The following is a 27,011-nucleotide window of genomic DNA, read 5'->3' on the forward strand; positions in this document are numbered from 1 at the left end:
GGTAGACACCCACCAACCTTTTTCATTCATTTTCAACCTTTTTCCACATATAGAATGTATGTCTATGTAGAAGTGATTTATCTTAATCCCTTAATCATATAGATAATAGCAGTTCAACTGGATAACAAAAACACTTGAAGTGGGAAAACGTCACCTCTAGCACAATCTGTGACACGTTTGTCTCATTTCAAGAAACAGCCAATGTGTAAACATATATCTTATTCTACTAATACTAATAGACATTTTTTATGTTAGAATATTTTACACATATCCTTCACATAGGCCTACAGAATATACTGTGTATTTTATAAGAAGACCTAGTTCCAGACCCAGAGACTAGCAGTTTCCCATTGATTTTTGCAGCAAGCAACTGCAGAGGCCAAATATGATCAACATGAAACAATCTCCCCTTTTACTGGATACGAGTATTACCATTGCGTTTTATCTCAGCCACAGTACTCATTCATATTTCAACTTTTATTTAAGTATAGTATATCCAAATGAAAAGGTAAAGCAGAAAAAAAACATGATAAACAAACAATAACAACAATAAAATAATAAAATTAACAGATAAAACATTCAGCTTGTGGGTGGGTGAGTGTACACATCATCTTCATCATCTCCATCTTTGCCTTCTATAACAGTTGTAGATCCTTCAGATGTCTTGTAGGACATTGTCTCCAGTAGGTCACCGTGACACCACAGGCAACATTCCCCCTTTACATCCCTGTCACAAGAGGCTGGGAAGTTGTATGGTCTTTTGGGCCCCCACTGTCAAATTCAAGGCAGTGTCGCCTGGGAGGCACTAGGGTTTGGATGTAGGTGCCTTGAAGTGGACGGTAGCAACGCTGCCTTGAAGTCGACAGTGGGGCATCAATCAGATGGGAATATGAGGGTCTGATGGCAGAATGGGAGGGCTGGCATGATCAAGGGGGCTACGACACGCAGGTGGGCTTGACCTCAGCAGCAGCTGCAGTGGTCTCCGTCGCCAGCATGTAGCCCTTCCCAGCAGGAACCCCTACAGGAAGTGCCTTCTCCCAGCTCCCCGTTTCACGGTACACCAAGAGGATCTCAAACACTGTGGTGACAGAGAGAGAGAGAGAGAGAGAGAGAGAGAGAAAAAGAGAGGGAGATAGAGAGAGAAAGAGAAAGAGAGAGATCAAAAAAGGTCAATCAAATTTTGGAAAGACCTCAAATACAGCCCAGACTATGTGTGTGTGTGTAACCTAAATCAGTGGCACATTTCCCTGAAGAACAAAAAAAAAAGAGTTCTGTAATCCTTGCACACACACACACACACACGAATTAATCATGAATCACACTTGAGCCCTGTCGTTAGATGATTCCTGCACTCAGAACTGAGAACTTTCGTTCCAAAAAGCTTAAAAACATTCAAAAGCCAGGTTTTCTAATTGTGTATTTCAGGTAATTAAAATTGCAGTTGTGTTGTTTTGATTGAGTGAAGATAAATCAAATAACAATACGTAATTACAGCTCTACTGAAATTACTTGGAAAACAAAATGTAAACAAATATTTATGAAAATTCATTAAAATGGTGGATATAGCGTTTTGGAATCTTCATTTACTTCCACCTTCAACCTTACTTTGCTCAGCTCAGAGTGTGTGTGTGTGTGTGTGTGTGTGTGTGTGTATGTAATCAGTGGCACATTTCCCTGAAGAACATTTCCCCCCCACCCCCCCGCTTACATAAATGAACCTTGCTGTGATTTCAACTTGACAGCGAGGACCTCAAATATTCAAGTTAAATCATGAAATGCTAACTACCAACTAATCTAAGAACTAAATATTGTAAGTAAGGAGGACTTAACTTGCTAAGTTTCTAAGGGCCGACCACTGACAGGGGGCCCCAGATAGCCCCCTCTGCCTGCCCGATAATACTACATATTATTGGGGGGGCCCAGAATTACTGTCAGTCATAGGGCCAAAGAAGAAATATGTCTACTCTCTAAAATGTCCATATATTTCAATAATGGTCTACCCCTCAACGGTGATCTTGACAATACTCTGAAAATCCCTTACACAGTCATTTTGCTCATCAGTTGTTCTATGTCATACACATAAAAAAGCCACAATAAAGAGTAATGAGAAAAAAAATAAACATTATAAACAAGAAAGTAACACTTACCCATAATCCCTAACTGCTGCAGTTACAGTAGGACCATAACTTACAATTTTAAGTTCAGCCCACATGTTATTGAGTTGAATTTCAAACCAAACACTGTAAAACACTGTCAAGTTTAAAACCAAAACACTTGAAACACTGCCAAGTTGAAAATGAGCTCTCCGTACTGACATCTGCAGCTGAGGCCTCATTAGTGCAGTAGGTACTGTGTCAGTCTCATAATCTGAAGGTTGTTAGTTCAATCCTTACATGGGGCACAAAGCTTTTTTTTTTATCAACTATAGTGATAAACTATGGTCATCATGGTGACCCAAAAAAACATAGTAAAACCATGGTTAATCCATGGTTAATTTTCATAAGGGCCACTCACTTCCTTGTAACTTTATCCACTGACCTGTCAAACTAAAAGCATAAAAGCCCCCCAAAGAAAAGAGTAGTCATGAAGAGATTAAAGTAAAAGCCCTTGTTTAGGTGTTTGAGAATGCTATGTTCCTTGTATTTTTTGCTTATACAGAATACCTTACTTTAGCACTCTAAAGTAGGGACATAATTGGTTACCTTGATTAATGGCCAAGATCTTGGAGTAAAAGTTCTTGGCGTTGGGTCGGCGTACCATATGCTCCTCGATGGGTAGCCGTGCTGTATGCACCCCAGCTTCCAGAGCACGGGAGTATGTCATCTTCTGCATAGGAGTGTGACATAGTCAGTTTTTGTTGATGTTACAGTTTAAGTCGCATCAGTCAAAAAAAGTGTGTTTTAGGCATAGTGCAAGCCCTAATCTCTAACTGTGCTGAACTTGTGCATTTACATAACCATATTTAATACATTTTCCCAGTGGTGACACCCCCGAACCCCCTTTAACTTTAACAGTACGAAAAAATGTCCGACCTGTCGCAAGTTCACCAAGCTCTCGATCTCATTCCACTAGCCTAGAGCGCCCTCTCGTGGCTGTAGACGGTAATGTTTCATGTAGAGTTCATGTCAATTCATACTGACTAACATTTTAAAACATGTATAATTTCCGCGAAAATAAATCACACTTCAATTTGTCTCCATATTTTACTCCATCCCCCACTCTTGAAACTTTTGTGTATGCTTGTTTGGCATGCCTGAGTGTGTGTGTGCGGCTGCACAGAAAGTAGCTTACTGGTGCTGAAAAGGTGAATAGACATAGAAGTTGCAGGACCAGCCAAACTATGAAAAAAGTGTGACTTATAGTCTGGAAAATACGGCAACTATAATTATTGATACTGAACTATTCATTGTACTAGTATGTCTTCTTCCATGGAAGTCCCCCTTTCTTCTTGACATGACTGGCATTTCAATTATGCTTCACACATTGCTAGCTTTCTGCTAAAGTTACACATAAACAGTTTGAAGAAAGATTAATTTCTCTCAGGGTTCACATGAAATATCCAAACAAAAACTAAAATCACCAGTATTGCAGCCTTGCAGTAAAACAAACAAACGTTAGTGAACTGGGATTACACAGAATGACCTCACTCAGCAACACCAGGCCATGACGGTGGTGATAATGGTGTTGATGTGGCATAGGGTGAATTGAGAAAACATAAAAGACTGAACCCCATTTAATTTGTTAGACTTGGAACACTACCACTGATTCTGTAGACCTCTCATTGTGATATTCATCCCTGTTAAGAGTAAACTCTCCAGCAGATGGCGCTCTCTGTAATACACATAGGCAACTACTGGTAAATAGCTGACGACAGAACAAGAGTTGTCAAGTAAGTTACGTGTGTAGAAGTGCGCTGATGAACTGTCACATCTTTTTTGTATTCCCAACAGACTTTTAATTAAATGTGTTACACCAGACCACAGTGTCATTCTTGGACCCGTAACATTGACAGTTAACTTTCTCCCCCAGGTCTGAGCTAAACTTGGGGCAAGTAGAGACAAATCAGGTTTCTATGTGAGATCTGACTTTGACAATCTCCCTCAGTTTTAATCACAGAGAAATTACTTTCATGTCGTTTTAAAGCACCTTTCCACTCACATTACAACACAAAAGCTGAAGTTACACTCTCTGGTTCTGTCCTGAGTTGACGATCTATGAAGTTGAGTTTTTTTTTAAACCAGGCACCTATTTACATATCATACTTCATGGGAGGCTTTGTCATGACACACCAGAGGGGTATTTCACAAAACCTAGATTGGTTATCCTGGACAAATGTAGCCTTGACTTGGTTTCACAAAAGAGATGGCACACCAAGTGTTATTAATCTATTTGGTATTGTTTTTAGTATGAAAAGACTTACCTAGGACTCTCTCGAAAGATCATTTTGACTTAATTTAAAAAGAGTTTGACTGATTTTAAAGAGTCTTATCAATTACTTATTATTTACTTAACGCACTGGCAGAAAAATTTGCTTTTTTTTAGGACAAATTTGCTTAATGCATTGGCAGAAAAATGTGCTTGTTTTCAGGATGAGAAGTCTTAAAATAAGACAAACTTTTCTTGATATGAGAAAGCGCCAGGTACGTCTCTTTATACTGGAAAACAATACAAACTTTTTTTTTTTATATCTTGATATAAAATTAATATTCTTAGTTAGATTTTATTAGATAAGCAGTTTTTTGCAGTGCACATAAGTTACCATGGGGATTTATTCTCTGCACCTAGCTTGGTCCCGACCAGGCTAACAGCCAGGCTTAGTTAATTCTAATGTGAATTATGTTGTCTTATTGGTTCAGCCAGCTGTCATTGGAGACCTTCTCAAAGTAAATGGTAACACTAAAGCAAGAGGCTACACTAAGATTCTGGAGGAAAAGATCAGGCAGTGTGCCGAGAGACCTGCCCCAATAGGCCTCATTGGACCAATAAACCATACAATGATCCAAAACATACAGTCAAACAAAGCAAGAAATGAATAACAGAAAACAAAACTAGATGTACCGCATAGCGGTACAAAATATGACTGCCGCTCAGTCCTGTACATCCGTTCCGCGAAAATAAATCACACTTCAATTTGTCTCCATATTTTACTCCATCCCCCAAACTTTTGTGTATGCTTGTTTGGCATGCCTGAGTGTGTGTGTGCGGCTGCACAGAAAGTAGCTTACTGGTGCTGAAAAGGTGAATAGATTGAAGAATAGCCAAAGAAGACGTAGCATTGTTATAAAACCTTTAAAATCTCTAAACAATCACAAGTAGGGCAGTTCATCACAGTTCATCCATTGCAACTGGATTGATGAAAGGTCACTTACACCTGTAGGCTACATTGTATTTGGGAAAAGCAAAAGGTGTCAGCATAATGTTATTTATTTATTTATTTATTTATTTATTTATTTATTTATAAACAAAAACATCTCTGTCAGTTCCATGCCGTTTTCAACAGCTATCAAAAACAAAAGGTCATTTTTGGATGGATGGATTTTTTGTGAATTTTTCTTCTACATAAGATTTTAGTCATCTTTAATTCATGTAATACTTTATTGTTAATGCACAAATTAAGTAACAGTAGTCTGAAACGAAATGCTGTTTTACATCTAACCAGTGGTGCAAATAACTGACATGTCCAAATGGGCCTTGATGAAATGCGTCGCTAGACTGTTCATACACATTTTAACGGGCCCAAGTTGAAGAGCTGTTGTCCGTTATTGTTCGTGCAAATATAGGCTGACTCATGTTCCCTTGCATTGTGTAACTGAGGTCCATGGCTAGTCTGGCTTTCACCAGACCAAGCTCAATCTTTTAAGAAATTAAAAAAAAATAAATAGCGGGCAGATCAGGCTGGATTCACCCAGCCTAGTCCATAGGCACCCGATATTGTTTAATTTTCGATTGAGATATCCACGCTCTCTGCTATTCTAAATGCAAAAAATGCATCAGGGAGTTATGACAAAACTGTAACTAACAAACTAGATCCTAATAGAAAGCTGTTAGCTTCCCTAAGCTACAGGTAGGCTTATAAGGTAGGCCTATTTACAACATAAATTGTCAATAGGCTATGCTGGCGACACAAATAAAATCTCCTTTGAAACCAATGGCTTCACGCCTTACAGTATCAAGCGGACTTAAACTGCCATATCGTGGCAAAAAGTTGTAATAAAATTCACGCAGCTCCATGAGTCAAGGAAAGTAGGCCACTTCTAAATGGGACCCACTACACAGTAGCTTAAGGTGTGTTGCTAAAGCAGGCATAATGAAATGAAGGTGTCATTGGATACTTCACACACACATGCTTTTTAATTTCACAGACTACCAAGCTGGAATCAAAGCACATCGATTCCCCTCTCACACCCTGCACGCACTTAAAACAAAATAAACAGGCCCTCAGTCTCACGCTGTATAGGCAAAACTGTAAAACCGGGTGTAATAAATCTTCCATTGTTTTTTGTAGCATGTGCAACAAATGACAATCAATCACAATTACAGGCTGCTATCAATTTGCTTATATAACCTTTATAGTTTTCAAATGCAATCAATCAAATTGGCCACCATCACTCAACCAACGGTAACATTACCTAGGTCCTTATTGATATTATAAGATTAGCATTACCTGCATTAAAACCAAGCATGTCCGATAAACATCGTCAGATTTATTTCGGCTTCAAGAAGAAATGGAAATTACATTTCATGTGAACATCATCCTATCCTTATTAGACGTTCTCTGTGGTAAACTACACTCCTTGTATGAAGCGTCCATTGTTTTTCCAACCCATTTTTAACTTCCAACAAAATTATGTCTCACTGCAACGACGCGCCATCTAGTGGACAAACGACTACTTAACGCCAATACTGAAAATGCAGCCATGATGATGATGATGAATATTTATTTTGGCTTTCTTTTAATCCTACTGAATTTGTAAATATATATCGGCCGTTCTAATACCGATAGTATGTGGGCGCCTGTGTGTGTGTGTGCATGTGTGCACCGCCATCTACAGGCCAATGAGTGTACAGTCACTAAATGTACACATAACCTAATTTTGTGTGTAGAAAATGCAGAATAATATTGCATTTTCATTTTTTACCGGGGGGTGCAAATCACAAATGAGTGATTATGGGCCAGATTGATGTGGGCCCTTGAGACCAACATACCATAAAAGATTATTAATCCTCAGTGCCACGGTTCAGGTAGTTATTTAGGAAAAACTGCTTTTTTTTGCGGTTCGGGGGGCCCAGCACGGGGGGGAGTGGCCCCCGGGGACGAAATGAAAATTTTCCGTAAAAGTCTAGTGGGGCTACATACCCACCAAATTTCATGTGCCCCGGTGGTTCGGTGTCCCGGATATCATTGACCAAAAATTCAGGAAGTAGATGACAGGGGGGGGGGACTTTGACAAGGGACCCGACAGATCAATAGTCGCTCTCAATGAGAATTTAATAACAGATCCACTCTTGCAATCATCAATAAAGACAACACACCCCACCAGCTCCAGATTAAAAATGTGAGAGCCTGGGGGGCTCTGTGGTGCAACTGGCTCCAATCCGGTTAGTTTCCTGTTCACACCCCATCTCTCTTTCTCCCACTCGCTTCCTGGCCTAAGGTCAAAAAACATTAAGAAAAAAAAAAAGAGAGAAAAAAAGTGGGCCTCAACCTGCAACACTAGCCAGCCACTCGGTGTCTCACTTCCCATGGAAAACATTATTTTCTTGCACTGCCTTTCAGATCCAAACAAAGCAATTTAAATGTCAAAACACATACCTGGGGACTTCCGGCGGTGCCATGGTGAGATAGGCAGCAAGGGTGAAGAGCTCTGACCTCGCTTGAAAATAACTTTTAAATTCACCATTCATTGTGCAACAAAACTCAATTTTATTAAGGGAGAAAAGAGTGTATGTACCATAATTACAAACGTATAATGAGCAAGTCTTCAAAATCAAAACCAAATCCTGCTCCACCGACTACACGGAATACAATTGCCAACAAGCTAGCTGCAATGGCGTCTCCTGCTAACCACTTCTCCCAAGAAGAAGGAATCTCAATGTCGCAACTGGTGCAAGAATTGTCTAAACAACGTGCCAGCATAAAAGAGACATCTCCAGCCTCATCCAGGAATCTGTCGGACCTTTGCATGCCTCTGTTGACGCTTTACGAGACACGGTAGATGGTTTTCAAACGCGCCTGACCGCTGCAGAAACTTTAGCAGGTGATAATTTCGAGAAAGTCACCGCAGCGGAGCTAGCCATCCAGTCCCTGCGAAAGCAAAATGCAGCCCTTCTCGATCGCATTGAAGACCTTGAAAACCGTTCACATCGGTCCAATTTGAGAATCGTAAATGTACCAGAGGGCAGTGAAGGTGACGGAGATACTGTGACATTTATGTCCAAAATGCTGAAGGAGCTCACAGGCGACAAAGTATTCGACTCAGCCCCAGTCTTGGACAGAGCGCATCGAGTAGGGAATACACTGGCAACAACTGGGCAAAATCCACGGACATTTCTGATATGCTTTCACCGCTTTCAAGATAAGGAACGTCTCCTACGCTTTGCCAGACAGAACACCTTGCAATACAAGGATGCCACTGTATGGATTTACCCCGACTTCAGCAACGGCTTATCTCAGAGGAGGGCGGAATTCAACAGCATCAAACATGCACTCTACCTGAAAGGGATAAAGTTCCGACTCCGGTTTCCAGCCACGCTGCGCGTATTCTTCGAAGGAAAAACCCTGGACTACGACCGTCTACGACCGTCGGGTGATGGCGCCAGGTACCTTAGAATAACAGTGGCCAGTCTCTGAATTGTAGCCTATGCAGGGTCTCAGTAGGCCTACACCAGCCTACTTGAACTTTTACTTAAACTTATCACATCTAGGGCTACCTATTAGACTACTTATGGATTTCTTTGCGCAGAGCCATCATTTGCTGTTAAAATTACGCGTGTGCCTGCTTACTACAGCGACTATAACTTGTTAGCCTACATAATGACTAACGGTTTGTAATAACGCGCCTAACCGGATTGTTTGCAAACGGTGTTTTTTCTTTTTTTTATTCACTTCTTTTTTTCTTTTCATTTCCCTTTTCGTCAGGATATTGGTGAACTTTACATGACTTTTGTTAATCATGGACACTCTTTATCTCCACTCCAATATGTTTCAATGACCTCTAAAGGGTCATTGCTCTCTTCACGGAATGGTTTAGAATGTATCGGAAGACTCGTGTATTATTAGGAGGGAATGCAGTCTGTCACTGTTCAGATGACAGACATAGGTAATGTGTGTTGTTTGTTTAGGATAAGGAGGGTGCTTTTAGGGACCTGGGGGGATTTTTGTTATACTGAAGGGGGGTTACACACTGCCAAAGTCACCAGTACGATTTTCAAGCTGGAATGTTAAGGGGCTCAATGGACCAATTAAAAGGGCACGTGTTTTTTCTCATTTAAAAAAGCTAAAGGTGGACATAGTGTTTATACAAGAGACCCACCTCACAACTGCAGATCAGATTAGGCTCAAGAAGAATTGGGTTGGGCAAAGTTTTCACGCCAGCTACAACACTAAATCTCGAGAGGTATCAATATTAATTCATAAAAAAATTGTATTCACTCCATCCAAAATAATCTCTGATCCTCAAGGCCGATATATAATGGTATCAGGCTCTCTCTTTTACACTCCTACTGTTCTTGTAAATGTATACGCCCCTAACTGGGATGACAGCAGCTTTATTTCTAAACTAATATCCCTCATGCCAGATCTGGACACACACAGGCTAATCCTAGCTGGCGATTTAAACACTGCAATTGACCCTACTATGGACCGTTCATGTCCCAAAACTCTTACTCGATCTAAAATGTCCCAAGCCCTTTCTGATTTTATTTGTAAGATTGGTTGTGTGGACCCATGGAGGTTTTTGTACCCACTGAAGAAGGATTTTTCCTTCTATTCTCACGTGCATCATACATACAGTAGGATAGACTATTTTTTTATTGACAAGACACTTCTTCCCGCAGATGAAAAAGCAGAGTACATGGCCATTGTTGAGTCAGACCACGCGCCTGTAATCCTTGATCTTACATTTTCACAAAATCTTGCACTGCATAATACCTGGAGATTGAATACTGCCCTACTAGCTGATGATAATTTTTGTAAACGCATTTCAGGGGCAATAGACGAATTCATATCATTCAACAGAACAGATTCAATTTCCCCATCCATTCTATGGGAAACACTAAAGGTGGTTATAAGAGGTGAGATAATTTCATACACGCAATAAGGAAAGGAAAAAGAAGGAGCAAGAACTTATTTCAGCCATTAAAAAAATAGACCACCAATACGCTGCATCCCCAACACCGGAATTAAACAAAATTAGAATTGAACTGAAAACTCAATATGACTTGTTATCATTGGAAAGAACTGAAAAACACCTGCTATGGTCCAAAGGACATTACTACGAGCATGGTGATAAAGCTGGCCGTCTTTTGGCCTATCAATTAAAATGTAGAGCCACCTCACGTCTGATCCCACAAATTCGCAAATCTTCGCAAGTCTTATCTGTTGACCCAAAGGAAATAAATGCCACCTTTAAAGAATATTACTCAGACTTGTATACATCCACATTCCCACGCGACACCTCACTCATGAATGAGTTTTTAGATAGCCTTGACTTTCCCTCTCTAGAAGACGCTGCCAGAGATGATTTAGACAGACCTTTACAATTGCAGGAAATCATTGATGCCGTTAAGGGCATGCAGAGCAGTAAAACTCCAGGGCCTGATGGCTATCCTGTTGAATTTTATAAAAAAATTAGTAAACAACTTGTTCCAATTCTATTAGAAATGTTTAATCATTCATTAACACAAAAAAATCTTCCACAGAGTCTTACTGAAGCCTCCATTTCACTCATTCTAAAACCAGGTAAAGACCCACTTGAGTGTGGTTCCTATCGACCCATCTCTCTTTTAAATACAGATGTTAAGATATTAGCTAAACTCCTTGCCCTAAGGTTAGACAAAGTGATATCTCCTATTATCTCAATGGACCAAACTGGTTTTATGAGAAACCGACACTCTTTTATAAATATCAGGAAACTGCTTAATGTCGTCCACTCCCCAGCGTCCAGGGAGGTGCCAGAGGTGGTTGTCTCCCTGGATGCAGAGAAGGCGTTTGACAGGACAGAAATGCCTTACTTATTTGCAGTATTAGAAAGGTTTGGCTTTGGTACTACATTTACCTCTTGGATCCGACTGTTATATACCTCCCCTAAAGCATCAGTGGTGACGAAGAGTGGCTTCTCAATTCTTTCCTTTGTCAAGGGGCACATGACAAGGTTGCCCCCTAAGCCCTCTGTTGTTTGCGCTGGCCATAAAGCCCTTGTCCATCAAGCTAAGGTCTTCTACTGATATACATGGCATCCATAGGCTAGGAACTGAGCACAAGTTTTCTCTCTATGCTGACGACCTGTTGTTGTACATTTCAGATCCAGTCAGGGGTGTTCCTTCTATTTTGAATACTTTAAAAGAGTTTGGTGTGTTCTCCGGGTACAAATTAAACTTAAGCAAAAGTGAATGTTTTCCTGTAAACACTTTGGCACTTCAACTTTCAGACAGTGAACTTCCTTTCCATACGTCAAAATCAGGCTTTAGATATCTTGGTATAAATATCACCCGTTCTTTCTCAGACCTTTACAACAAAAACTTCACCCCTCTTGTCAATAATTTAGAATCTGATATTAAAAGATGGTCTACACTCCAGTTGTCACTTGCAGGTAGAGTGAACTGCATAAAAATGAATGTGCTGCCTAGACTCTTATATTTGTTTCAGTGTCTCCCGATTTTCCTTCCTAAATCATTTTTTCAATCATTGAACAGGTTACTCTCTTCATTTCTATGGGACAGTAAAAACCCCAGAATTCGCAGGGAACTTTTAGAAAGACCCAGAGATCTAGGTGGGCTAGCACTTCCAAACCTGAAATATTTTTATTGGGCATGTAACATACAAAAGGTTATATGCTGGTTTCAGACCCCAACCACAGACTGGTGTCAAGTCGAGGCAAATTCTTGTCTATCCACCTCACTGTCTGCTTTGATAACAGCTAAACTACCATTGTCACCCTCACAGTTCACGTCCAGTCCTGTAGTAATCTCAACTCTCAAAATATGGGCACAGTTTAGAAAACATTTTAAACTCACAGAGTTCTCCCTGTATAGCCCAATCTGTAAAAATCACCTCTTTCCAGCAGCTCTATTAGACCATACATTTAGTGAATGGCAAAGAAAAGGTTTGTCTAAATGTTGTGATTTCTACACAGATGGTGTTTTTGGTAGCCTTGCTGAAATAAGTGATAAATTTCAACTGCAACGTTCAGATAATTTTAGATACCTCCAGGTTAGACACTTCATTCGGACACTAAGCCCAACTTTCCCTCACTTGCCTGTGGATTCGGGGCTAGAGAAAGTCCTGAAGGTTAATATGCAACACAAAGGTCAAATCTCATCCATCTATCATTTAATTTCTTCCCTTCAGGGTGTAACACTAGATAAACTCTGTAATGACTGGGTAGAAGACTGGGGACAGAAATTTCAGATACTGTCTGGGAATATGCTCAAAATAAAGTCAATGGCACATCCTCTTGTGCACGTTTGAGCTTAATACAATTTAAAGTTTTGCACAGGACATATTACACCAAACTGAAATTATCCAAAATATATCCAGACATTGAAGATAGGTGTGAGCGCTGTAATTCGCCTGCAGCTGGCATGACCCACACATTTTGGTCCTGCCATTGAAACTAATAGATTTTTTTGGTCAGCTGGCATGTTTTGCCTGAAACTTTGAACGATGCTTTTGGTACTAATATACAGCCCACTGCAGAACTTGCCATTTTTGGAGTAGTGGATCCTGAACTCCCAGTGACAACCACTCAGGAGAATGCTTTCGCTTTTGGCTCCCTGTTGGCTAGAAGAAGGTTAGTTCTAAAGTGGAAATCTCCTCACCCACCAAAAGCATCTTCCTAAAATTAGAAAAAATTAAATATTTCACCAGGGGGTCAATAAAGGCATTTCATAAACTGTGGGATCCACTGATTTCATACTTTGAAACCCTCACCACTCTCCCTTAGGATCACACATTACGGCCCGGCATACATGCATTCTCATTTTTTTATTGTTCCTCTCTTTTAAAAATGCATGTATTTATGTACATATTTGTCTGTATAGTTGTTAATATATGCACTGTGTGTGTACATGGGTATATGCATGTTGTGCTCAGACATACTATCTGGAAACGAGACGTGCTATGTTTTGTTTTCTATTTTTGATGTATTTTTATGCATACATTACTTTTCTTTCATTTCATATTAAGGCAGTGTGTATGGGTGGGTGGGGTGGGATTGGGTTCCTTATTTGGAAAAAACAAAAACAAAAAAGAAGGATGTGTCACAATGTACACCCTGTATTACGAAACTTACGAAACCACATACCTGAAGGACAAAAAAAAGACAGTTCTTAGGAAATCTGTAATCCTTGAAAGAATGAAAATAGCACAATGCATTCTGTGTTTGATTAGACCTGTAACATACTTCCATCAATGTTTGGATCTGTAATTCTTCCCCAGAAATTTGTAATCCTTGTATCCTTGTGCAACCCTATACACCCCTCTCACCCCTCCTACTACTACCACCACACACACACACATGTGCGTGTAACTCAAATCCCTGGCACACAAACAAAAAAGATAGTTCTTCAGAAGTCTGTAATCCTTGTGCACACACATTCACACACATTTACTGTCAATGGAGTCGTTATGTGCCAGGCAGTTTGGTTTGGTTATCATTTTGTAGCTGGGTGATTGCTTTTGGCTTTGTTCATTATACAGCGGGACAGTGTGTGTGTGTGTGTGTGTGTGTGTGTGTGTATCTGTCTGTTATTCGCATATCTCTCTAACCGATGGTCCGATTGATTTCAAACTTGACAGATGTCTTGCTACGGGCACGAGTAAGTGCAGTGTCAAGTTTGACGTTGTTTGGATAAGTAATGCAAATAGGGATGCACAATGATATCGGCCTGACATCGGTATTTGCAGATAAAAGCTTCATAACTTAATTATTGGCATCGGCTGATATGGACATTTCTGACGATGTGCCTGGCCGAGAAGGTGACCAGAGGGGTATTTCACAAAAGCAGAATTAAGATATCCAAGATAAGTGATAAAGCGAGGTTTGACATAGTGTTGTGTGGTCATCCTAGCTCAACTCGTTTCACTAATGCCAATCCAGGATGAGTAGGAGCGACTATGTCAAGCCAGGTGTAAGTAATTTAGGATACGTGCACATTCTCGTTTTCCCTCAAAGAACTCATGGTTGGAATAAAAATAGACACAAAAAATAGCGTCATTCACACAAAGTGAACAACCGGTTTTAATATATACTAACAATGAAGTAAAGTTTTCCTTTTTGTAAATGTAAAAGTAAATGTTTTCCTGTAAACACTTTGGCACTTCAACTTTCAGACAGTGAACTTCCTTTCCATACGTCAAAATCAGGCTTTAGATATCTTGGTATAAATATCACCCGTTCTTTCTCAGACCTTTACAACAAAAACTTCACCCCTCTTGTCAATAATTTAGAATCTGATATTAAAAGATGGTCTACACTCCAGTTGTCACTTGCAGGTAGAGTGAACTGCATAAAAATGAATGTGCTGCCTAGACTCTTATATTTGTTTCAGTGTCTCCCGATTTTCCTTCCTAAATCATTTTTTCAATCATTGAACAGGTTACTCTCTTCATTTCTATGGGACAGTAAAAACCCCAGAATTCGCAGGGAACTTTTAGAAAGACCCAGAGATCTAGGTGGGCTAGCACTTCCAAACCTGAAATATTTTATTGGGCATGTAACATACAAAGGTTATATAATGGTTTCAGACCCCAACCACAGACTGGTGTCAAGTCGAGGCAAATTCTTGTCTATCCACCTCACTGTCTGCTTTGATAACAGCTAAACTACCATTGTCACCCTCACAGTTCACGTCCAGTCCTGTAGTAATCTCAAACTCTCAAAATATGGGCACAGTTTAGAAAACATTTTAAACTCACAGAGTTCTCCCCATATAGCCCAATCTGTAAAAATCACCTCTTTCCAGCAGCTCTATTAGACCATACATTTAGTGAATGGCAAAGAAAAGGTTTGTCTAAATGTTGTGATTTCTACACAGATGGTGTTTTTGGTAGCCTTGCTGAAATAAGTGATAAATTTCAACTGCAACGTTCAGATAATTTTAGATTCCTCCAGGTTAGACACTTCATTCGACACTAAGCCCAACTTTCCCTCACTTGCCTGTGGATTCGGGCCAGAGAAAGTCCTGAAGGTTAATATGCAACACAAAGGTCAAATCTCATCCATCTATCATTTAATTTCTTCCCTTCAGGGTGTAACACTAGATAAACTCTGTAATGACTGGGTAGAAGACTGGGGACAGAAATTTCAGATACTGTCTGGGAATATGCTCAAAATAAAGTCAATGGCACATCCTCTTGTGCACGTTTGAGCTTAATACAATTTAAAGTTTTGCACAGGACATATTACACCAAACTGAAATTATCCAAAATATATCCAGACATTGAAGATAGGTGTGAGCGCTGTAATTCGCCTGCAGCTGGCATGACCCACACATTTTGGTCCTGCCCGAAACTAATAGATTTTTGGTCAGGCGTTTGCGAAACTTTGAACGATGCTTTTGGTACTAATTTACAGCCCACTGCAGAACTTGCCATTTTTGGAGTAGTGGATCCTGAACTCCCAGTGACAACCACTCAGGAGAATGCTTTTGCTTTTGGCTCCCTGTTGGCTAGAAGAAGGTTAGTTCTAAAGTGGAAATCTCCTCACCCACCAAAAGCATCTTCCTAAAATTAGAAAAAATTAAATATTTCACCAGGGGGTCAATAAAGGCATTTCATAAACTGTGGGATCCACTGATTTCATACTTTGAAACCCTCACCACTCTCCCTTAGGATCACACATTACGGCCCGGCATACATGCATTCTCTTTTTTTATTTGTTCCTCTCTTTTAAAAATGCATGTATTTATGTACATATTTGTCTGTATAGTTGTTAATATATGCACTGTGTGTGTACATGGGTATATGCATGTTGTGCTCAGACATACTATCTGGAAACGAGACGTGCTATGTTTTGTTTTCTATTTTTGATGTATTTTTATGCATACATTACTTTTCTTTCATTTCATATTAAGGCAGTGTGTATGGGTGGGTGGGGTGGGATTGGGTTCCTTTATTTGGAAAAACAAAAACAAAAAAGAAGGATGTGTCACAATGTACACCCTGTATTACTTAAACTTAATGTAAACCACATACCTGAAGGACAAAAAAAAGACAGTTCTTAGGAAATCTGTAATCCTTGAAAGAATGAAAATAGCACAATGCATTCTGTGTTTGATTAGACCTGTAACATACTTCCATCAATGTTTGGATCTGTAATTCTTCCCCAGAAATTTGTAATCCTTGTATCCTTGTGCAACCCTATACACCCCTCTCACCCCTCCTACTACTACCACCACACACACACACATGTGCGTGTAACTCAAATCCCTGGCACACAAACAAAAAAGATAGTTCTTCAGAAGTCTGTAATCCTTGTGCACACACATTCACACACATTTACTGTCAATGGAGTCGTTATGTGCCAGGCAGTTTGGTTTGGTTATCATTTTGTAGCTGGGTGATTGCTTTTGGCTTTGTTCATTATACAGCGGGACAGTGTGTGTGTGTGTGTGTGTGTGTGTGTGTGTGTGTGTATCTGTCTGTTATTCGCATATCTCTCTAACCGATGGTCCGATTGATTTCAAACTTGACAGATGTCTTGCTACGGGCACGAGTAAGTGCAGTGTCAAGTTTGACGTTGTTTGGATAAGTAATGCAAATAGGGATGCACAATGATATCGGCCTGACATCGGTATTTGCAGATAAAAGCTTCATAACTTAATTATTGGCATCGGCTGATATGGACATTTCTGACGATGTGCCTGGCCGATAAGGTGACCAGAGGGGTATTTCACAAAAGCAGAATTAAGATATCCAAGATAAGTGATAAAGCGAGGTTTGACATAGTGTTGTGTGGTCATCCTAGCTCAACTCGTTTCACTAATGCCAATCCAGGATGAGTAGGAGCCACTATGTCAAGCCAGGTGTAAGTAATTTAGGATACGTGCAATATCGCTTTTCCTCAAAGAACTCATGGTTGGAATAAAAAAAGACACAAAAAATAGCGTCATTCACACAAAGTGAACAACCGGTTTTAATATATACTAACAATGAAGTAAAGTTTTCCTTTTTAGAATGGGGAATCATGGCTATTTCTGTAAAACAGCAGGAGTAGGTGTGGTAGACCAATTTACGTATACACCCACAAGTGAGTGCTTCCTTGTCTCAGCACGCAACGTCACTTAAGAAATCGCTTGTCACTGCAAAGATGCACATAGTATGACGTCTATATACACCATTATATTCTCTTTATAACCTAATTAGTTGAAAACACTTTCAAAAAATTGCCCCTCCACTCCCAATCAACTACTACAGTAGGCTATTCATCAAATGTCTATCAACAAAAGAAGCAAACAACGAGTATATTAATAATTACAAGGCTACCATAATTAAAATGATAACCATATGCAGGCAATCTGTTGTGTTTTGCGGTAAATACATGTAGCAAATAATATATAAATGGAATAAAGCTCTTAAAAAAATTCACATGGTGGTCTGATTTGAATGGCAGCTGGCAATAACACACAATAATTCACTTTAGAATGAACTAAGCCTGGCTGTTAGCCTGGTTGGGACCAGGCTAGGTGCAGAGAATAAATCCCCATGGTAACTTACAGTACCCAAAATATAAACTTTATTAATTTAAAAGCAACGTTTCAATCCCCTTGAATCTTTGTCAGGCATAAAACTTTGGTTTGGATGTGCGCACCCACTCTCCGAAACTTACAGTACCCTCCATAATTATTGGAACCTCTGCTAAAGTTGACTAAAAAGAGGAATGTAAAATCATCTTTTGGAAATTGATCTTAATGTCTTAAGTAAAAAAAGAGGAAATATCCAACCTTTAAGGACCTAATAATAGCCCCATTAAGAAAAAATCCCAGCTTAATCCCTTATCTAGGTTTTGTGAAATACCCCTGTTAATTATGCGCACGTGAAGCAAATGTTTATGTTACTATGAGCGCCGACAACATACTTCAGCATGGCTGTGTGGCAGTATTTCCAAATTCCAGAAAGTGATAACAAAATTGCTATACTCTTTTAACGTTACCAATTTAATTACACATCTTAAGAGCCATCATCCTGAACTCTACAAAGCACTAAGCCAGAAAAAGCGGCACCACCGTGATGACGCACTGCTAAGCTTTTGTTTACAATGCAATCAGTTTTAAGTGTGTAACGTTAGCTAACGTTAGAAAGCTAGCGTGAGTTTCATGAAGTCCAGAACAGGCTAGCTGTAAAGTTACTAGCCTATGTGTTGTAGGTCTCATTAATTTTACTCTACAGACTGACATTTTACAGTAAGCTTACAGGGTTACAGCTGCATTTCTGTTCATTTGAGAACAATGTGTCATATTGTCAACAACATAGTTCTTGGGGAACTGTCTTTTAGGCTACTGTTCAAGTATGACATTTATATGTTTATGTGAAAATTTTAGGCTAGCTGCTACTTAACCCTCGGACTGAGCACTGCGAACGGTGAGTGCCCAGACCCTACATTTTAATGTGGGTCTGGCTCGTCAGGCTAGCTATAGAGCTGGTAAGTCCCGCCCCTTCCGCTAACCCCGCTGGACCTCTAGGTTGAAAAATCGTTAATGCAAGTGAATGTGAGAAAATAATTATTTTCTGGTCCCGTTTGAATTTTGCCATGAATGTCAACATATGTTGTCTGGGATTTTTTTGTATAAATTTTCGTGTAAAGAATGCTACAATTTACCGGGTAGAAGTTTGATGCGGTTAGACTTTGGGTGAGAGCACTTTGTGGACTACAACTTTCCCCTAGACGATAGCTGCTAACTAGCTTCCCATAACAACCATCAGATGGTCGAGATGAAAAGGGTTATTAAGACCGACTTTGAACACAGTGAACCATACAACTTGACAATTACACTGTATCATAGTGTTAATGTGTTGAGTGAAGCTAGACATGTTTCGAATATTTTTGTTACCATGTGTGTTTATTCCTGCCGTTACAAAAACTAGCATCTCAGCTAATATTAGCGATTAGCTCACGTCACGTAGGCAACATGTGTCTTTCTCATTATGTCTTTTCCACAACTGCTAGCCGAAGAATCATACAATATACTGTCAAACTCGTAACATGAAAAATTATATTAAAAATTCACAGACAACATATGTTCACATTCATGGCACAATTCAAACGGGACCAGAAAATAATTATTTTCTCACAGTCCACTGGGGGTTTAGCGGATGGGCGGGACTTACCAGCTCTATAGGGCAAAAAGCGAAGAAATTGCCAAAACTGCACAGTTTATCTTTAAAGGCACACTTGGTAAACGAAGTTGTAATAGGCAAAACGTTCACCTAGCATAGCTATACAGCATAGATGTAGCGAGTCCATACCGAGAAAACCAGCCATGCAACTTCCAAGAGCGGCGCCCCGCGAGAATCGTGAAATATTACCTTGTCAGTACATATAGCTCTCTGGAGATAGTTTTTGCCTGTTGTTAATCCTTCACCTCCACAACAAAAGCATTTGCATTGTGTACAGGGGGGACAAGTTGCGAGAAGTTTGCTATTTACAATAGCAGAGTAACATATAAATACATCCTGACTCTGGAGGGAGCTCTAAACTCGCCAAAAATACCTAAACCTGCATAGTATACCTTTAAGGGGGCATGCTGTCGCGTAATTTTGCGTAACTTCTTTTTTTTCCAGTCATCCTACTACTTGTAAGAAGAGCCCCAAGTACAAATGGATCGCATGATAAACGATTGATAGACAGGAAGGGATATCCTGTGATCCTGTTGTCCATCATCTTACCAGTAGTAAGTTGTTCGAAAACCCGGAAGTTATGCAAAATTACTCAACGACATGGCCATTTCAAGTCGTCTGACAAGAAGCAATCTCGTACAGACACGCTAGACGCTAGACAATGCCACATTACTCAAGGTGAATACCGGCGATTGATTGATCTTTGACTCATTGTGTTGTGATGAACGTAACGCAAACCGGAGCGCTTCTTTCGAGGAAGTGACATCATTTCACAAGTTGCGGGTTGTCACAAGCAATCAGCATGGACAATGGGATCACAGCAATAGACTAGGACAGGGGTGGGCAAACTTTTTGGCTCAAAGGCCATATTGGGTTTTGAAAATTGGCCAGCTGGAACCAGCCGCTCTCTCTCCCTCTCGTGCGTGCAGACGCAATACCAATTAAATGGATAACGTTCAAGTTAGATCTGCTGCAAAGGAGATAACTAAGAGTAGGCCTATCATCTCTATTTAACATTATGTTTTGACATTGACATTGTAAACGTTCTCTAAGGAGAGTGAAAAGCAGTTTGCAATAAAGCTAACCAACGTCGTCTCTATCGCAGGAAAAAAATAGCGAGCAACCTGATAACCAAAAATGCTCGGCGGGCCGGATGAAAGTGCTTGGCGGGCTGGATCCGGCCCGCAGTTTGCCCACCCCTGGACGGAGGATTGCTTAACTACACCTAATTTGATTGGTCGCCCTTTTTCCCCATATAACGTAGTGATATGGATTCCACTTGGAGATGACAAGAGTGTAATACTGTATATCACCACATTCACTACTACTGTTGTTTCACTCATTGCAAAATACTAAATGAAAACAGGAGAGAGATGACAGTGCAGCACAAAAGAATGAATGAAATAATAGTAAAACAAATAAAAAATTGTCGGACGAAATAGGGGAAGCTTTAACTCCTTGTGTCTTCCTTGTGTTCATTAGGGTTGCAAAGGGGCGGAAAATTTCCGGAAACTTACCATGGGAAGTTAAGCTGGGGAATTTTGGAAATATTTCAAATTGGAAACTTTCATGGAATTAAAGGAAATTATGGGTAACTCATACAAACTGTTTCATATACAAACATTAACATTTTGTTTCGTAATAAGCGATATGATTTGTATGTTCGGATTTTTGCTTAGCTTAGCATACAAAGCTAGCTAGCATGCTAGTGGGAATCCCATTCTCTGCCTATGGTTTACTAGTGTGCTAAACTAGCAACACTGAACTGCCTAAGATACACTACACCACTCAACAACAAAATCCGATTGGTTGGAACATTTTTTCCCCATGCATATGAACGCACCATAGATTTCCTTTATGTCTAGCAGCAGTGTTGGAACTAATGCATTAAAAAAGTAATGTAATTACAGTAATGCATTGCTTTTTGCTGTAATGCAGTAATGTAAGGCATTACCAATACAATTTCAGTAATATTTTACTCGGTACAATTCTCAGTAACTGAAGTTACTTTGCTTTTTAATCCAAAATTGAGAAATGCTCAATTGGCACCAGAGAAGATTATCCAAGAATTAAAAAAAGTCATCTATGCTGGTCCTGGAATTTGATTGCCTTGTTTAGATGACTGTAGAAAGGGAATTTGAGTTTTCTCTGCCATTCATGCAACAGATCTAACATGGTAAAGCTATACTTCTCATTTCAAGCAGTGAGAATAACTAAAATGTTGCTTTTACAGACAAAGATCATAGCCATTATTCTCAAACTATTTGCATTAAGTCTACACCACTGTAAGTGTAAGGAAAGGCAACCAGCAATGATGAGAACCATTTAAAGTCAACATACAATTTCACTATGGCTATATTTTACTATATTAAGTTGTGAGTGACCTTTGGCTTTTGGGGCCTACATTGTCCCATGAGCCATAACTGCATTGATTGTTCAACCATTATATTGTTCTTTTGTTAGCCTTAAGCCTAGCTCAGTCATTTTGCCATACCACATCACCTCCTGCCGTGTAATGAGCTGCATTGAACACATGAAGATCTATTGAGAACACCAAATCCATATTTCCTGTTATTTTGGTGAAAGTAATGTAAACGTAGTGTAATGCTTTACAATTCAAAGACAGTAATATTGTAATGTAACAAATTACTTTGAGATGACGGTAACAAGTAATAAATAATGCATTACGCTTTTGAAGTAACTTGCCTAACACTGTCTAGCAGCCTATGCCGATTGCTGTGTGCATGTGATTGACATATGTGCAGGGTAGAAATTTGACTGAAATTGCATTAAATCGGGTTGTTTTAACTAATATTATGCTGCAAGATGGGGTTTTGTCCATTACATTTAAGTTCCCTGTTTTAGACTAACTTGCCATATTAAATTTTCAACTTTGAAAATTCCCGGAATTTTGCAACCCTAGTTTTCATACAGAGTTTTTGATAATGAAAAAGTCACAGATCAGCTCACGTTGCACGGCATTCAACCAGTCCAACGTCGTGCAACGTGAGCTGAACTGTCACGTGACTTTTTCCAAGATGGCACCCGCATGTATTGCCTGTATACGTGAACGGTACTGTATTTCTAAACTATATCTTTTTTAGTAAACTGTCTGTACACTTACAAAGTTCTTAATGCTTCGGTTTACATGTACGGACCCTCATTATGTTACCGTCGAAGTGTGGTAGCAAATTCTTTTTACTTTACTCTTTGCCCCTAGGAATGGCGTTAAAAGCTAATTAGCAGTTTGCTATAAAACTGGTCACATTCGATTAGCATGAACATATCCCAGAGAACGGTCGAACTCAGTACACATGTGTTATTAACCCCTAGGTTCATTTTGTGCCGGAATTGTCCTTTGCTTATCGTTGGTCAGTGTGGACGCTTTTATCGTTATGATTATAGTGATCATCATAGTTATTGTTCCTGGTGTGAACGGCCCTTTACATATGTTAATTTCAATACAAGGATCATTGTCCCCAGAACAACTCGGATGTTAAGTGTATTGCTCAACGGTGGAAGCTGGGTATTGAACCTGCAACTTTTCAGGCTACTGTATACTAGCCCAGCTGCATAGTCACTACGCTACCACCGCCCAACGAGCATGGTTTTGTTTTCGCCTAGTGCTGCCCATAGACTGTGCTTAATATCAAGAGGAAATGATAAACACTTTAAAGAAGAATTGGAAATGGTGATTGTTGGTACAACACCTAAGTGCAGCACTGAGCCCCACCTTCTGTATGCTCTCATCCACCAAACCTCCAAGGATGTAGACCGTCTCATCATCCACAGTCTCCAGAGCTGAAACACACACACACACACACACACACACACACACATCATCAGTGCTTGCATTTTTTTGTTTTGCCTGTCTAACAGAGACTATTATTCTTTATGTTTTACTCCCCACATAAAAAGATACATTTCACCATTTACAGCCATGTTCAATCATTTCCTGAACCTGATTGGAACACATCAAGGTTTTAATATTTGTGCTAAATGACAAATCTTCAGTTCAGGTGGAAAATGGCATCAGGGAGATGCGTACATAAATACAGCATCAGTTCCGCATGGAAGAGGTTACACTGTGGCCAAGAAACTGTCTCAATAGATAAATTGAAGAGTATAAATTGATGGATGGATAGATGGATGGATGTGTGAATGAATCAATCAATGAATCCATGGCTGTTTCCTAAATGGAAAAATATGCTGCCTTCTAAGATAGCATTCGGTGGCAGCAAGGCATCGAGGCATGTCCGAATCAAATGTTTCTTAAAATGCTGCCTTCTAAGATACCTTCCTTTTTCTGAATTTTGAATGTGTATCCTTCATGCTGCCATCAACCAAAGATTCCTTACAACGTCTCTGCGTCAACTCCCACTAAATGTGAGTTGTCAGTATCTTGTGTTGCTAGGCCGTCCAAAACAAAGTTCATAGTTGCTACCTGATGCCTGCTACGGCAAGTGACTTAAGACAGTTGAAGGCAGTGAGGCACACAGTTAATGAATGGCTTTTTGGAGAAAATGCCTTTACAGTTTAGCAGCCCAGTACCTTTTTCAGCATCTGGGGTCAAATAAATCACATCCTCCACTGGAAACAAATCAAGCCAACTCTGCTCCGTCATCTCCATCTAACAGAGGGAGAGAAAGTGAGACACAGACAAAAGGACAGACAGACAGACAGACAGACAGACAGACAAAAAACACATATATGTACAGTTAGTGACTCTACATATAAAATGTCAGTCAGGTGCTATTTGTTTGAACTTTCTATAAATGTGTGTTTATTAGTCCTTAGCATCTAACCCTAAATGATGAACCAACACCAACCGCATACTCGTGGAAGCCATCATTCATCCGCAGGCACTCAGTGTATAGCAGGCTGTCTGGCTGAAACTCTGTCAGGTACAGGTGGAACGGACAGAGAGCCTTCCGGTTGCTTCCGTACAGCCTACGGATTTGACCTGCCAACCGACTTAGCTCCTACAAACAACAAAAGTGTTAGGCTATTACATTTTATTTTGATTGAGCTGACATTTACAGACAAGATAACAAGCTAAGTGAAATCTGCCCAGATTTCACCGAATGGTCAACTCTGTTTCTGGCGGATGACTCCTTGTCTTAGAATTTACTCGCCAAAAACAATTCGGAAGCTGTGTGAAATGTACATACGAATCTAATATAATCATGTATTTAGTTGCAAAAAAGAACAGACAGCATATATTAAATGTTGAAACTGCGATGTACTATTTCATGAAAAATATGTGCTCAAAAGCAGGTCACCAAGTGTCTTGCATGTATACGTGTGTGACATGAGGATGATACAGTAGGTCACTGAAAGATTCTCACCTTGTGGGACATGCAATCCGCCATACTAAGGTCTACGCATAGCCTTGGCCCTGATAATTTGGCCTCTGCCAGACGTTCTCTGGTGATTGCCTTGATGACCCGCTTGCTTAACTGCAAAGTGTCTTGACAAGAGGAAATTGATTAAGCACGCGACACATGCATAAGAATGATTGAGTAATATATCCCCAAGAAATGGGATAATAAATGGGGTAATGTTAGTGCTGGTACTCCTATAAACCACATAGTATTGGACCAACACTGGGAAAAGTCTCAAAAAGTGAATACCGATGTGTTGTTACTGTCCCCTGGTTACTACACCAACTGGTCAAAGTGTTCTTAAATCAAGTCAAAATGATCTTTTCGAGAGAGCGCTAGGTAAGTCTATTCATACTAAAAACAATTCTTTCACACAAACATACGGGTATTTGTGGGCGTTTTTGGGAGGTAACCAGGTACGCCATGGAAGTGCAAACAAACGCTGCACCGCCATTGAGATCACATAAGGAGCAGGCTCAAGGGTCATAAAAGTATTTTGTCGTGTTTAGTTGTATAACGAAAGCACAGTTTTTATAGCCATCCATGAGTATTCACTTCTGGCTCCTTGACCTTGGCTATCAATTTGGTAACTATAACGGGCTATTTGATGTCTTTAGAACACTAAACATATCGGAGGTGTCAGATGTTGAGTTACAGTCTAGATTTTTGACGTTAATCACTCCTATGATGTATTTCTAAGTAAAGTGCCTGTTTTGAAGTTAACTGATGGTCAAATCAACCATCTGATATTGTTTGCACCTCCAAGTGTTCTGTGACGTAGCCTAAGTTTGTGTGAAAGAATACCAAATAGATGTTTTTGATCTTAATATAAGATTAATAACACTTGGTTAGATTTTTTTTTGCAGTGTAGTTGTGTGTACTTCTACTATTATTAGTGTGGTTCAATATTAAGTCATTTCAGACCAACTCAAAGTAAAAGGTTCCCATGGTTCTGGCATCACCTTTCTCCATTGTCTGATTCTTCTTTCTTCTTTGCTTTTCTGCCTTTCTTTTCATCTTTTTGGCAGCCAGTCTTTTTTCCCAATTTCGTTGCTTCCTCAAGACGTTTTTCTGCCAACATGTAATTATACTCTCAACATTAAGTAAGGCCAACAACAGGGCCTACAATTGTGTGCCCGATCAAGTGATATACCGAAGAACACCACCAGTGACTGACTCACCGAACAATTCATATCCATTCCGGTGGTTGGGGTTGATTCCAAGCCCACATCGATTTGAAGCAACTCCAACATGTCAGCGAGAACATATTCATGGGCCTTAAATTCTTTGTTTTCAGATAAACAATTCGCCTCCATTTAGTTTAGTTGTATGTTCATGTTCAAAGAGCCGAGACGAGACACGAGGTTAGGCTATCTTCCCAATTGGGACGTCTGTAACATTGAACACCCTTATCCTATGTAGCAACCGTAAAGTAGCCTAACTCATCTGGATACAGACACGATAAAACTAACAAATTGACTGAACTTCGCACAAACCCAGACCTCATGGACCGTTAAGGGGGGTGGTGACAGCTGGTGACAGTAAACATTGTCGCGGAAAGATGACGTACGGGGACGGGGAGGGGGAGGGGGAGGGGCAAAAACATGGAACAGAAACTTCAGAGGTAGTTTTCCTTTGTTTTATAAAGCCACACTATTTTTATTGAACAAATTGAGCACATTGTTGAACAAATGTTTTATGTAGTATGTAGGAACAAGGTTATTTGCAAAAAATGTTTTGAGAATAATGATAGGCCTAGACAAAAGTTTTTGCAATAGCCTAGTGCACATAAGGTGAGTTAATTCCTACCTCTTTTATTTTAAGGGAGTTTACTTAGTTGTTCCATAGATTGCAACAAAGTAGGCTATGCAAGTTCTATCACATAGTTATCATTGATATTAAAAATAGCAAACGTAAAAGGCAAACATTTTGAACATGAACTCTGTTAACTTAACACACTCACAGAACTCCAACAACATCCTACAGCAGTTGTTCTAACTAAACTAGCTGATTCTAATTAGCACAACTCTTGCCATCAGCCTAAATCCGAACCAGATGTACCGCATAACGGT

At 39.8% G+C, this 27,011-nt stretch overlaps 1 protein-coding gene across 3 annotated transcripts; it reads right to left on the minus strand.

Moving 5' to 3' along the window:
* Positions 1–462: 462 nt before the first annotated feature.
* Positions 463–26,497, minus strand: trmt10b (tRNA methyltransferase 10B). 3 transcript variants are annotated; one of them, XM_048236233.1, is made up of 8 exons: positions 26,121–26,497; positions 25,902–26,010; positions 24,904–25,025; positions 24,361–24,537; positions 24,107–24,185; positions 23,289–23,356; positions 2,703–2,823; positions 463–1,078 (listed from the first exon to the last, which is right to left on the minus strand). In XM_048236233.1, the coding sequence occupies exons 1-8, from the start codon at positions 26,253–26,255 to the stop codon at positions 936–938; spliced, it is 954 nt and encodes a 317-aa protein (XP_048092190.1). In that variant the 5' UTR covers positions 26,256–26,497; the 3' UTR covers positions 463–935. The 3 variants fall into 3 exon arrangements, with proteins under 3 accessions (XP_048092190.1, XP_048092189.1, XP_048092191.1); XM_048236232.1 differs by having other exon boundaries at positions 2,703–2,826; positions 26,121–26,496; XM_048236234.1 differs by having other exon boundaries at positions 2,703–2,826; positions 24,385–24,537; positions 26,121–26,495.
* Positions 26,498–27,011: the final 514 nt, after the last annotated feature.

This window comes from Alosa alosa, chromosome 24, assembly GCF_017589495.1.
Source record: "Alosa alosa isolate M-15738 ecotype Scorff River chromosome 24, AALO_Geno_1.1, whole genome shotgun sequence".
NCBI classification, from domain to species: Eukaryota; Metazoa; Chordata; class Actinopteri; order Clupeiformes; family Clupeidae; genus Alosa; species Alosa alosa.